General features: G+C 45.9%; 1 protein-coding gene across 2 annotated transcripts in view; it reads right to left on the reverse strand.

Moving 5' to 3' along the window:
- Ube2k (ubiquitin conjugating enzyme E2 K) overlaps positions 1–6668 on the reverse strand; it is a 48409-nt gene extending 41741 nt beyond the window's left edge. The window contains exon 1 of one of the 2 annotated variants that reach the window (XM_048364303.1): positions 6495–6668. In XM_048364303.1, coding sequence (XP_048220260.1) covers positions 6495–6557 — 63 coding nt within the window. In that variant the 5' untranslated portion in view covers positions 6558–6668. The remainder of the gene's footprint in view (positions 1–6494) is intronic. The other variant, XM_048364302.1, reaches the window with a different exon arrangement.
- Positions 6669–14467: the final 7799 nt, after the last annotated feature.

A 14467-nucleotide genomic window follows, 5' to 3' on the forward strand; every position in this document is an offset into this window, starting at 1 on the left:
GCAAGTGTCAGAGTAACCTGGGCTATAAACAAGCTTAAGGGCAGCCTGAGCTACGGTACATTGCAAGATCCTGTCTCAATAAACAAATAGACACATCAGTGTCTATAATCCTAGCTATTCAGGAGACTGAGATTTAAGAATCCAGATTCAATGCCAGCTTGGGCAGGAAAATTGATGAGACTTATCTCCAAAAACACCAAAAAAGTCCTAAGTGGTTCTGTGGCTCAAGTAGTAGAGCACCAGCCTTGAGAAAAAAGCTAAGGGAGAGCGCTCTTGGGCTTTTACCCAAAAGATTTACAAGTTAGGCCACAATAAAGACATGCATCCCTGGTCAATGCTGCGGCATTCACCATAATCAAGTTACAGAAATAGCTTAAGATGCCCTACAATGGATGACTGAATCAAGAAAACAGGTGGAGCTAGGAATGTGGCTCAGTGGTAGAGTGCTTGTTTAGCATGCAGTAAACTCTGGGTTCAATTCCTCAGTACCACATAAACAGAAAAGGCCAGAAGAGGCACTGTAGCTCAAGCGGTAGAGTGCTAGCCTTGAGCAAAAGAAGCTCAGGGATAGTGCTCAGCTGAGTTTGTCCCAAGACTGGGGAGAGAGAGAGAGAGAGAGAGAGAGGAGAGAGAGAGAGAGAGAGACAGCAGCAAGAAAATAGGTAGGTGGGTGTGGTAGCTCACACTTGTAAGCCTAGTTTCTGAAATGGCTGAGATGAGGACGGTGATTGGAAGCCAGCTGAGCAGGAAAGTCTGAGACCTTTTTTTTTTTTGCTAGTCCTACGGAAGAAGTAGGGCTGTGGCACAAGTGGTACAGAGCTAGCCATGAATAAAAAGCTAAGGGGGCTGGGAATATGGCCTAGTGGCAAGAGTGCTTGCCTCGTATACACGAAGCCATGGGTTCGATTCCACAGCACCACATATACAGAAAACCGCCAGAAGTGATGCTGTGGCTCAAGTGGCAGAGGGCTAGCCTTGAGCAAAAAGAAGCCAGGGACAGTGCTCAGGCAGAGTCCAAGCTCCAGGACTGCCCCGCCCCCCCCCCCCCCCCCCCCCCGCCAAAAAAAAAGCTAAGGGATACCTAGGCCTCAAATTCAAGCCTTCGTACCAGCACCAAGAAAATCTATGTATGTATGTGTGTATATATACACACATATACACATGATGAATATATAATATACATAATTTATATGCACTACAAAATCATATTACTACTACTACTTTCAGTATAATGGTTACTTCAAAGGAAGAACGGATTAGGAAAAAAGTGGCAGAGTCCCACCTGCACGTGGTTTATTTCACTAGGTAAACAGGGTCAACTAGTATGACAATGTTAAAATCTTCTGTTTCTTTAAAACAAACCACCTTTAAATATAACAAACTCATAACTCAAGTAATTATAACCCCTCTGTACATCATCTCTATAACAATAAAGTGAATTAACTTTAAAAATCAAAATAATGAATAGAAGACAGGCAGAGATTGATCGTGCCTGTAATACTAACTACTCAGGAGGCTGAGATCTGAGGATAGTATTTAAAGCCAAACAAGTAGATAAGCTAAGAGATTCTTTTTTTTTTTTTTTGCCAGTCCTGGGGCTTGAACTCAGGCATGAGCACTGTCCTTGGCTTCATTTTGCTCAAGGCTGGCACTCTACCACTTGAGCCATAGCACCATTTCTGGCCTTTTCTATATATGTGGTGCTGAGGAATCGAACCTAGGCTTTCATGTATGCACTTTACCACTAGGCCATATTCGTAGACCCAGCCTCATGCCAAGAGATTCGTTATCTCCAATTAACTACAAAAAAGCCAGAAATGGGACAGTGGCTCAAAGCAGTAAAGCTCTAGCCTTGAGCCTAAGCTCAGGGACAGTACAAGTTCAACCTCCAGAACTGGCACCCAGGGAAAAAAAAAAAAAAAAGTATAGACATGCCCACACACATATTAAGTTCAGTAAACCTTTGTATTTAATTGTTAATTTAATTATATAATGTTTAAACTAGCATTAAATTAGGTTGTGTGCAAATTTTTTAATCATTAATACAAACAAGACTCAATTTTCTTTTCTTTTTGGTGCCAGTCCTGGGGCTTGAACTCAGGGCCTAAGTGTTGGCCCTGAGCTTTTGTGCTCAAGGCTAATGTTCTACCACTTTGAGCCACAGCTCCATTTCTGGCTTTTTGGTGGCTAATGGGTAATAAAAGTCTCAATCATGGACTTTCCTGACCCTGGCTGGCTTCTAACCATGATCCTCAGATCTCAGCCTTCTGAGTAGTAAGATTACAGGTTTGAACTATTGATATACGGCCTTCAATTATTTTTTGTTTGTTTTTTGGTCATGGGGCTTGAACTCTGGGCCTAGGCACTGTCTCTGATCTCTTCATCTCAAGGCTGGCACTCTACCACTAGAGCCACAGCACCATTTCAGTTATTTTTAAATAATTAAAGTATGCCTAGGGCTGGGGATATGGCCTAGTGGCAAGAGTGCCTGCCTCATATACATGAGGTTCGATTCCCCAGCACCACATATACAGAAAATGGCCAGAAGTGGTGCTGTGGCTCAAGTGGCAGAGTGCTAGCCTTGAGCAAAAAGAAGCCAGGGACAGTGCTCAGGCCCTGAGTCCAAGCCCCAGGACTGGCAAAAAAAAAAAAAAAAAAGTATGCCTATCCTTTCCAAGTCCTGAGAAACATTTAACACATTTGCAGGCCTATATCTGAGTTCCAAAGCTGTATGTTTGTAGATAATTCTCTGAATGACAAGTATCTAATAAATAGGAACTTTAATTCAAATACCTGTTAGGAATTACTCAGGTCGGGGCTGGGAATATGGCCTAGTGGCAAAGTGCTTGCCTCATATACATGAAGCTCTAGGTTCAATTTCCCAGCACCACATATATAGAAAATGGCCAGAAGTTGCGCTGTGGCTCAAGTGGCAGAGTGCTAGCCTTGAGCAAAAAGAAGCCAGGGACGACAGTGCACAGGCCCTCAGTCCAAGCCCCAGGACCGGCAAAACAACAACAACAAAATAGCATTAACAGCTGGATTCAGTGGGTCACACCTGTAAATCCAGCTACCTGAGAGATCAAGATTGTTGGGATTGTTAGCATTTCCCCCACCCTAGGTCCTCAGCTCCTCCCATTAGTTCCCAGATCCACCCAAACCTAAACTCCTAGCCCTAGAACTATAATGGGCCACTCCTACTCACCATTAAGACCTACCTACTTCCCCTTTAGCTCCAGAGATGCTACCACTTGGATAAGGTGTAGCCACCCTCTCCCGTGGGAGATATGGCCCCACCAATAAACCTCTTTATAAACCCTCTTCTCCTGAGGAAGCAGGAGGATTCTATTGTTGTCATTATGTTTAATGTACTAGGTGAACTTTCTTTGGCATAACCCATGTAGGGGTATATGATTTTGGTACGCTGGATATTGTATATGCTTACCTGAACTAGGGAAGGGAAAGAAAAACGAGGGAGGGTGTAATAAATGACAAGAAATGTACTTACTGCCTTACTAGGTAACTGTACCCCCTCTGTACATCACCGTGTCAATAAAATTTAATTAAAAATAAATAAATAAAGCTCCTGTCTGTGACTATCTCTGCATGGTTCCCTGGGATGGCTGGGACATATCCTTTCAGGGATCAACAATGTCCTGGGCAGAAAAGAGCTGGGCTCAGAGATATTTTTCTGACTATACTAAGAAGCCTAACATTAGTAGTAATAGACTCCATCTCAAAAATAAATGAGGAAAGCCAGACACTGATTAATGCCTAGAATCCTAGCTACCTTAGGGGGCTGAGATCTGAGAATCCCAGTTCAAAGCAAGCTTATATAGATATATCTGCAATTCTTACCTCCAATTAGCCACTAAAAAGCCCAGAAGTGGAGGTGTGGCTCAAGTGGTAAAGGGCCAGCCTTGGAAAAGAGCTGAGGCTGATTTCAAGGCCCATATCAGCATAAAAAAAAATAGACAAGTACATGCAGCTGGAACCATGTTTCAAACACTAGAGTGCCAACCTAGCAAAGTTAGAAGCTAAGTTCAAACCCCAGTGCTGCCAAAAAAACAAGTTTAAATTTAAAGAAACATGAGCCGCACTACAGATCCCTCAATAAACTGCAAATAATATAATCTACTGATACAACTGAGTCTGCTAGAAGTAGCAGTGAAAAAATTATTGGTGGGCTGGGAATGTGGCTTAGTGGTAGTGTTTACCTAGCCCTGGGTTCGACTCCTCAGTACCATAGAAGCAGAGAAAGCAGGAAATGCCGCTGTGGCTCAAGTGGTAGTGCTAACCTTGAGCAAAAAGCAGCTCAGGGACAGCGCCCAGGCCCAGAGTTCAATTCCCAGGACTGGCCAAAAATTATATATATATATATACACACACACATATATCTACATAGGTGGTAATAAAGCTATTATTGGTTTGTGTTTGTTTATGACAAAACTACACTATCTCCCTTTTCTAAGTTTTTTTCACAACTTAACTTTGCTGGAAATTGTTTACTCCAAACTTATAAAGCTTACTTATTTTTTTCTTTGCCAGTCCAGGGGCTTAACTCAGGGCCTGAGCACTGTCCTTGGCTTCTTTTTGCTCAAGGCTAGAACTCTACCACTTGAGCCACAGCAACACTTTTAGCTTTTTCTGTTTATGTGGTGCTGAGGAATTGACTGAGGGCTTGCATGCTAGACAAGTACTCTACTGCTAAGCCACATCTCTAGCCCAGGAATTATGTGTTAAAGAACAAAGCTTAAAGAACAGTATTATGATATGTATTTCGGCTGCAAAAGAGAAATTTCTGGTAATCTCAAAAATATTCAAAAATAATATATAGTGAAAGTTACCTAACACAAACCGAGCCCATACAGATTGTGAGAGCAGTAAGTTATCACTTTTAAAGAACATTTCAAATCTATTAAGTTTCAGGCTTGTACAACCTTATAGAAGAGGTGGGTTAGGGTTGGGCTGAAGACAATAGCTGTCATCTTTCATTAGGAAAACACATCAACTATCCTGGAAAATTTTGCTTATTAAACAAAGTCAAAATCACCTGTTACTATGCATACATAAATATTTGTGCTCTATTTCTGCACTGTACCACAAAAACACAAAGTCATCCTACCATTCAGATTTGGCAAATGAACACATACAGAGGTCAGAGTTCATACACATGCTCTGTAAAACGCATCCTTATATGTTAATATAGTCACTAGATCTAACACTTGCCATTGTTTAATTTTAAATAATTTTCTCAATGTATACTTCGAAAGATAGATAATTATTGTAAACTCAGTGACACAAATATAAATTACATGCTACTAAATTTATGTCATCACTCATCCTTTAAAATAGTTTCACAAATCTTTACAAACATCAAAGTGCCAACTATAATAAATAGTATGATTTATACTCAATAATGGCATGAAATTTTTCCAGCGTTATTAATTCAGAGAATATAATCTAGCACTGATGATTTGGACATGAAAAACTGAAGTAATACTTTTGTCATGAAGCCTGCTCAATGAGAGATAGCTATGTATTTTGGTGAAATCCCTTGTTTTTAACAAGCCAATTTCCGAAGGAACCAAGATAACTATGAAGGACATCATAATGAAGTTTCATAGCACCCACCACACAGTCACAGAGACACTGTCTTGGAAGACTGACCTGTTAGTGGTAAACAACACTTTGAAATATATGCTGCTCCTGCAATCCATTACATTCTCCTAGTTAAAAGTATTTAATATGCCAAAGAACTTGTCTTGGGGTGGGGGGGGGCAGGCATTTGAAAAAAAGGCTTTAAGTTAAATCAAGGGGCCCAGGAATTGGGGAGAAAGTGGGATGCTCATATTCGGAATTAATTTCCTACCTCCAGTGGAAATCCCCTCATCTCCCCTCTCCTCCGAAGACAGTACCATTACGTCCTCCCCGGCCTCCCAGCACCCCACTAAGAGGGAGTAACTTAATGCCCTTCCTTCTCCTTTCATCTGTACCTAAGGCCTCCCGCTCCCTCCCCGAGGCAAGGACAGCAGAGGCCTGCCGGGCAATAACCCCGAATACCCTCAAAAGTGAAGGCCCGCGGGCGGCGCGGCTGCGGGGATCCAGTTACCACCTTTCCCCTTCCCCCATCCCACTTCCCGGGTTTTCTCCGGCCCGGCCTGGGCTCCCTCCCCGCCCCCCTCCCCAGTCTCCCTCCCAGCCCTGGCCTCCTCCACGGGGTTCGCTCCACACCTCACCTCCCGCTCTCCAGAGCTTCCCCGCCGGCCCACCCGCCCGCGCGACCGCGGATCCCAGGCCCGGGAGGGGAGGGATGGCAGCGGGAGGAGGGGAGACTGCTGCTTCCCCGCAGACGGAGGCGGTCGGGGCTGGGGCTGGGGCCGGGGCCGGAGCAGGGACCGGGGCGGACCGGGGGCCCCGGGGGCCCGGGCCGCCGCCAAGGAGGCCCTCCCGCCCGGGGATGCGGTGGGGGTGTCCCGGAGCTCATTCCTGACCTCCTCGCTCTTCAGCACCTCCTTGAACTCCCGCTTGATTCGCTGCACCGCGATGTTGGCCATGTCTCCGCCCGCAGCTGATTCGTACCCGCCTCCTCCGCCACCGCTACGACCACCACCACCGCCGTCGCCGCCACCTCCTCCTCCACCGCCGCCTCCTCCCTCGGTGATTCAGACCCGAGCACCCGAACGCTGCCACTGCCACCCTTTCCGCCGCGCTCTCCTCAGTGTGGAATCACCTCCGCGCCCGGCCACCAAAATGGCGCCGGGGCCGCGCATGCGCACGACACCGGCCCGATGGGCGGCGCAGCCGCTCCCGTTGTCGCCCCCTTACGCCTCAGCAGCGAGCCCGCGCTGCGCCGCGCCGCGCCACGCCGCGCGCCTCTGCGGGAGCTCGGGCCTCGTGGCTCCGCCCTACTGGCGTCGCGGGCGGCGAGGGTGTGGCTTCCGCGCCGCCGGGCCTGGCCGCGGCCTCCGCAGCTCCTCCGCCCCTCTCGCCTCCTTCTCTCTGCGCGTGTTACTCCCTTCCCGCTGGCTTCGGACCCTCGGTCCGCGCCAGTCCTGACGACTTCCCGCCGTCCTCCGCGGCCTGCGCCGCCCGGGCCCGGCCGAACCTCACAGTACTTCATCTCTAGCCTAGGAAAAGCCACCCCCCCCCCGAGCTCCGACCTGCCAGTCGGCGGTGGGTATGGCCCCAGGAAAGGCACTACGGCTTCCCTTTGTTCTTGGAACCGTTACTATGCAGCTCTTATTCGGTCATCGCCGGTGTTACATACTGTTGAGGATAATAAGGAATGGAGGGGGTCACACCAGGTGGACTTGAGACAGGTGTTCCGTGGAGAGGCCTGTGTGGGTTTGGGAGGCAGATGTTGATCCTGTCAGAGGTTTGGGAGGCAGATGTGGGCCCTGTGGTGGGTTTCTAAGGCACATGTTGATCTTTAACCTAGTTACATCATTAATCCAGAGTTTTGCAACGAAAAGCCTGAGTGTTCAAACTCGACTGTTCATCAGAATTCCTGGAGAGTTTATTAAACGGATTGTTGGGCTCCTTGCCTAGGGTAGTGAGGGCTTAAAAAACTCACAGCTGCCAGGCGCCGGTGGCTCACGCCTGTAATCCTAGCTACTCAGGAGGCTGAGATCTGAGGATCCCGGTTCAAAGCCAGGCCCGGCCGTTAAGGCCTTGAGATTCATCTCCAAGTAACCCCCAGAAAACCGTAAGTGGCGCTATGGCCCAAGTGGTGGAGCGCTAGACTTCAGGGGCAGGGCTCAGGCCCAGAGTTCAAGCTCCACAACCTACAAAAAACCAAACCAAAAAAAACCTCACAGCTGCTTGGGGTGATTGGGGGGGGGGGGGGAGGAGAGGGGGAGAGGGGGAGGGAGGTTGTGGTTCTAAAGGCACACCAAATTCAGGCCTGTGAAATTTTGCCTACAATAGAGTAAAAATTCAAGAAATTTTAAGTTTCTTGGGGAACTGGTTCACGAAGGATGGGCCTTACATTTACAAACCTAGGGCCTAAAATGTGCTCAGTGCTACTAAGCGCTAAATATTTGGCAGTGAGTAAATAAAATACATTAAAATTTCTTTTTTTCCTCTGCCCTGGGGCTTGAACTCTGAGCCTGGTCACTGCCCTGGGCTCCTTTTGCTCTAGGGCAGCACTCTACCACTTGAGCCACAGGGCCACTTCCACCTTTTCCTGTGATTAATTGGAAATAAGAGCCTCACTCTTTTCTTACCCAAGCTGACTTTGTTTTGTTTTTTGCCAGCCCTGGGGCTTGAACTCAGGGCCTGAGCACTGTCCCTGACTTCTTTTTGCTCAAGGCCAGCACTCTACCACTTGAGCCACAGCCCCACCTCTGGCTTTTTCTATATATGTGGTGCTGAAGAATCGAACCCAGGGCTTCATGTATACCAGTTGAGCACTTTACCACTAGGCCATATTCCCAGCCCCCCAAGCTGGCTTTGAAACACCTCAGATCTCAGCCTCTTGAGTAGCTAGGATTACAGGCAGGAGCCACTGATTTCTAGTTTGTACTTCAATTATTAGAACTTGGAATAATTAATAAAAGGATGTTATTTCCTCCACCTAACTCAGTAAAATATCCTGTTATAAAAGAGATCACAGCTGGGTGGGAACAGTGCATACATTCTAGCTATCAGGGGGCTGAGATCTGAGGATCAAGGCTCAAAGCCAGCTGTGACAGGAAAGCCCCTAAGACTAATCTCCAATTAACCACCAGAAAACTGCAAGTAGAGCATGGGCTTAAAGTGAGCAAGAGCTCAGTAACAGCATCCATGCCCATGACTGGCAAAAAAAAAAAGTTATATATATATATATATATATATATACATATATATATATATGTCTCTCTGTTTAACATCTGCAATCCTAGCTTACTCAGGAAGCTGAGATCTTAGGATCACAGTTTGTATTTGTCAGTAGTATCTCCAATTAACCACCAAAAAATCCAGAAGTTGAGCTATTGCTTAAGTGGTAGAGCACTAGCCTTGAGGACAGTGCCTAGGTTCTAAGTTCAAGCCCAGAACCTACACACACACACACACACACACACACACACACACAGTCACAAACTGTGCCTGGAATCCCAGCACTCAAGACTGAAGCAAGAAGATGGGAACTTCCAAGCCAATCTGGGCTATAGAATAAGATCCTATTTCTCATAAATGAATAACATTCAAAAATACACAGTTTTAGCAAAAGTACTAAAACCTCCACTGGAAGTGAATCATTTAGTGGAGATGTGTAAAAAGATTTTTTTTCTTTTTCCTTTTTTGTTATTGTAAAGATATACAGAGGGGCTGGAAATGCAACGTATTGGTAGAGTGCTTTCCTAGCATGAATGCCTGGGTTCAATTCTTCAATAGCACATAAACAGAAAAAAACCAGAAATAGTGCTGTGGGTAAAGTGGTAGAGTGCTAGCTAGCCTTGAGCAAAAGCAGCTCAGGGGCAGTGCCCAGGCCCTAATTGAAAAAGCCCCTGGATTGGAAAAAAAAAAAAAAAAAGATAAAAAAGGGGTTACAGTTACATAAGTCAGGTAATGAGCACATTTCTTTTTGGACAATGTCACCTCTTCCCTCACTCTCTTCCAATTAGAGATATTTTTAAGAGGGTTTTAAAAAGGCTAGCTGAGGCTAACCTCAAACTCACTGTATCGCTTGCTCTGCCTCCTAAACACTGGAATTACATGTATATACCACCACTTCAAGGCTCAAAAGGGAGATTATTGAACTCCTGCCCCAGAAATCAAGAAAGAATTACTTTTATTCCGATTTTCTCTCATACCACTTCTCTTACCTAGTTTTGGCTTCCTCATCTGTAAAATAAGCAAGTTGGATTAGATCACTTTTTCAAGTTTTAAAAATTGAGAATTCTAAAGCATTTTAAAACGTTTCCTTAAGTGGACCTTAAGTAAAACCCTTCTAGCAGAGCCCCCTAGTGGTCCTAAAAGAACTCAGCTATATTTATTGCACATAGGCCACTTTACAATGAATTCCTGACATAATGTAATTATATATGTGTTAGTACATTAAAAAAAAAACACACACACACACGAGGGCTGGGAATATGGCCTAGTGGCAAGAGTGCTTGCCTCGGATACGTGAAGCCCTGGGTTCGATTCCTCAACACCACATATATAGAAAACGGCCAGAAGTGGCGCTGTGGCTTAAGTGGCAGAGTGCTAGCCTTGAGCAAAAAGAAGCCAGGGACAGTGCTCAGGCCCTGAGTTCATGGCCCAGGACTGGCAAACACACACACGAAAAAAAAAAAAAAACATCTTGAGCTTTGAAGGAATTTTTTTTTTTTCCAGTCCGAGGTCTTGAATTCAGGATACTGGGCGCTGAGTTCTGCAGCTCAAGGCTAGCGTTCTACCACTTGAGCCACAGCACCACTTCTAGCTTTTTCTGTGTATGTCGTACTAAGGAAAATAACCCAGGGCTTTCTGCATGCTAGGCAAGCTCTCTACCACTAAGCTACATCCTCAGCCTCTAAAGGAACTTTTGAAATACATTTATCATGATCATTTTATATTAGTATTTTTTTTTTGCCAGTCCTGGGGCTTGAACTCAGGGCCTGAGCACTGTCTCTGCCTTCTTTTTTGCTTAGGGCTAGCACTGTACCTCTTGAGCCACAGTGCCACTTCTGGCTTTTTCTGTTTATGTGGTGCTGAGGAATCAAACCCAGGGCTTCATGTATACGAGGAAAGTACTCTACCACTAGGCCCCATTCCCAGCCTCCCGTTTCATATTCTTAGAATTTCAAAGAAACTATTGCTAGGCACCAGTGATTAATGCCTGTAATTCTACTCATGAGGCTGACACCAGGAGGGTAGCAGTTCAAAGCCAGCCTGGACAAAAAAGTCATTGAGAGTCCATCTTCAGTTAACCAGGAAAAAGTAGGGCACGCACACCTATAATTCTAGCTATTCAGGAGACTGAAATCTGAGATTGCAGTTCAAAGCCAATCTGGGCAAGAAAGTCCATGAGACTCTTAACTGGAAGTGGAGTTAGAGCTCAAGTGGTAGAGTGCTAGCCTTAAGCACAAGAGCTCAGGACAGTGTCCAGGCCCTTAGTTCAAGCCCCGGCCCTGACACACACACACACACACACACACACACACAATAGTTTTTGGTCCCAGTCATTATTAGAAGTAAAATTTGGCCCAGTGCCAGTGGCTCATACCTGTAATCCTAGCTGAGATCTGAGGATCTTGGTTGAAAACCAGGAGGAGGAGGAGGAGGGGGAGGGGGAGGAGGAGGGAGAGGGGGAGGAGGAGGAGGAGGAGGGGGAGGATGGAGAGGAGGAGGAGGAGGGGGAGGATGGAGAGGAGGAGGAGGGGGAGGAGGAGGAGGAGGGGAGGGGGAGGGGGAGGGAGAGGGGGAGGAGGAGGGAGAGGAGGAGGAGGGGGAGGATGGAGAGGAGGAGGAGGGGGAGGATGGAGAGGAGGAGGAGGGGGGAGGAGGAGGAGGAGGGGGAGGAGGAGGAGGGGGAGGGAGAGGAGGAGGAGGAGGGAGAGGAGGAGGAGGGGGAGGATGGAGAGGAGGAGGGGGAGGGGGAGGATGGAGAGGAGGAGGAGGGGGGAGGAGGAGGAGGAGGAGGAGGAAGGGGAGGAGGAGGAGGAGGAGAAGGGGAGGAGGGGGAGGATGGAGAGGAGGAGGAGGAGGAGGGGGAGGATGGAGAGGAGGAGGAGGGGGGAGGAGGAGGAGGAGGAGGAGGAGGAGGAGGAGGAGGAGGAGGAGGAGGAGGCCGCCACAGCAGCAGCGGAAATAAAGTCTGCATTTGATAAAGTGATTTTTTACCAATTAAGCATGTGGTAGAGTGCTTGCCTAATAAGAGCAAAACCCTAACAATTATTTCCCCTCCCCCCAAAAAAAACCTGTTGGATAGTCTCAATATTTTTAGGGCTGAAAATACTGCATGAAGTATTTGAGTATATTGCATTAAGACATAAACTTTAAGAAGTATATACTGCTTAAACATACAATATCACACTTTCATAATGTTAATTTATATAAACTTTATGAAGGCATTTTGTTGTCCCTAAGATTTTTTTTGTTTTGTGCCACTACTGGGGCTTGAAGTCAGGGCCAGGGCTCTGTCCTTTGAATCTTCAGATTCAAATATCCTTTTCTTCTAAATACAGAAGACTTTTTTTTTTTTTTTTGCTCGGTCATGAGGTTTGAACTCTGGGCCAGGCTGGTTCTGAACCGTGATCCTCAGATCTCTGCCTCCTGAGTAGCTAGGATTACAATTACAGGTGTGAGCCACCAGTGCTAGGCAACTTTTTTAAGTCCTGACCTTGTGTTCTGCCAGTTTTTTCAGACTTGTTTTCCTCTCTGTTTCTCTCCACGGCCTCTTCTACCCAAGCCTCTGTTTAGCTCCTTTTGAAATACGTGGTTCTAACTCAGACCATTTTGCCTTTTTAAAAGCTTTCACCAAACTGCATTCTTCCCATGTTGTTTAGCTCCTCTCCTCTGCCCCTGCCTCCCCTAGGTGTAATGAAGAGCACTACCAGCAAGGATGAAAAAGAGTGTTTTGATCCACCGTGAACTTCTAAATTTAGCCCCAGACCACTGGGCACCACACATTGATCACAATGTACTCTATATTCCAAATGTGGAAAACAGCTCTGAGCTGGGAATATGGCCTAGTGGTAGAGTGCTCATCTCATATACATAAAGCCCTGGGTTCGACTCCTCAGCACCACATAAAACAAAAAGCCGGAAGTGGCACTGTGGCTCAAGTGGCAGAATGCTAGCCTTGAGCAAAAAGAAGCCAGGGACAGTGCTCAGGTCCTGAGTTCAAGCCCCAGAACTGGCAAAAACAAAAACACAACAAAACCAAACAGAAAACAGATTTGAACTACTACAATGTGGCTTTCCGAGTATCTTTAGCCTAATATGAAAAATGGTTTCAAGAAATAGCACAGATTATATGCTTTCTTATTATATAGATTTCTGGCAAACACAGACACTTTTGGGGAGGGGCAGTCCTGGGCCTTGAACTCAGGGCCTGAGCACTGTCCCTGGCTTCTTTTTGCTCAAGGCTAGCACTCTGCCACTTGAGCCACAGCACCACTTCTGGCCGTTTTTCTGTATAGTGGTGCTGAGGAATCGAACCCAGGGCTTCATGTATATGAGTCAAGCACTCTTGCCACTAGGCCATATTCCTAGCCCCAGAGACTTTTTTTTTAGGTGGGAGCCATTTTAGTATGAGGCCTCATAATTTCACTCTGTCCAAGGTCAATGCAGCTACACATGGAACATAAATAGTAAAGCCTTCATATTTCTCATTCACAGTATCAGTTACCTTTCCAGTAGGTTGCCTATGCTGACCATCTCAATTGTCATTGATGAATTGATCAATTTCTTTCACTTCTCTAAAGAATAGTCCTCTTGTTTTATAGCCTAGAATCACCAAGAAGCCACTTCAAAATCCTCTTCCTAGGATCATCTGAAAGGCCATGAATTCACTGTCATGAGAACTTACTAATTACCAATTTTTACCTATTCACTACCATAATTGTGCCTGTTTCTAATTTTAGTATATGCTCTTCCAAATCACTTGTGTCACTTGTATCAGTCACTTCGAACACATTTACTAAATCACATGAGCATCATTAATTGCCACATGTTGTTTGCTTGTATAAGTCCACTTTCCATCTCCGTGCCCTGAGATGCTAGAAGTGGATTTTCCAATGTGGTCTCATCAGTAGAGTTCACTTAAAACCTGTCTTTAAGTTGAATATATCCAATAGAGGCTCTCATAGAAGGCTGGGTGCTGAGGGCTCATGTCTGTGATCTGAGGCTCTAGGTACCAAATCTAGCCTTGAGCAGAAAAGGCCAAGAGAGAGGACAAGGTCCTGAGTTCAAGCCCCAGTACCAGTACACACACACAAGTCAAGTATATCTTTGGGAGAGATGGGAGGAGGGTACAGAACTTAAGGGAAAAAGAGTGAAAAAGTATAGCAGTGGAGCTCACTGGACACTGGTGAAAGTGAACTATACAACTCCTGGATGGAAACTAGAGGGAAGGACTGCAAAAAAGAGAAGGGAAGACACTGTATAAAAGGACATGTACTCCTTACCTGACTTGTAATCCCTCTGTATATAACAATAAATTAAATGAATAATGTTTGACATTGATAAAAAAAATCGGGGACTGGGAATATGACTTAGTGGCAAGAGTGCATGCCTCATATTCATGAAGCCCTGGGTTTGATTCCCCAGCACCACGTATGTAGAAAATGGCCGAAAGTGACACTGTGGCCCAAGTGGCAGAGTGCTAGCCTTGAGCAAAAAGAAGCCAGGGACAGTGCTCAGGCCCTGAGTTTAAGGTCCATGACTGGCCAAAAAAATAAAATAAATCTGGCTGGTGCCCATGGCTCATACCTGTAATCCTAACTACTCAGGAGGCTGAGATCTGAGGATCATGATTCAAAGCCTGGGCAGAAAT

Source organism: Perognathus longimembris, chromosome 16 (assembly GCF_023159225.1).
Source record: "Perognathus longimembris pacificus isolate PPM17 chromosome 16, ASM2315922v1, whole genome shotgun sequence".
In the NCBI taxonomy this organism is placed as follows: Eukaryota; Metazoa; Chordata; class Mammalia; order Rodentia; family Heteromyidae; genus Perognathus; species Perognathus longimembris.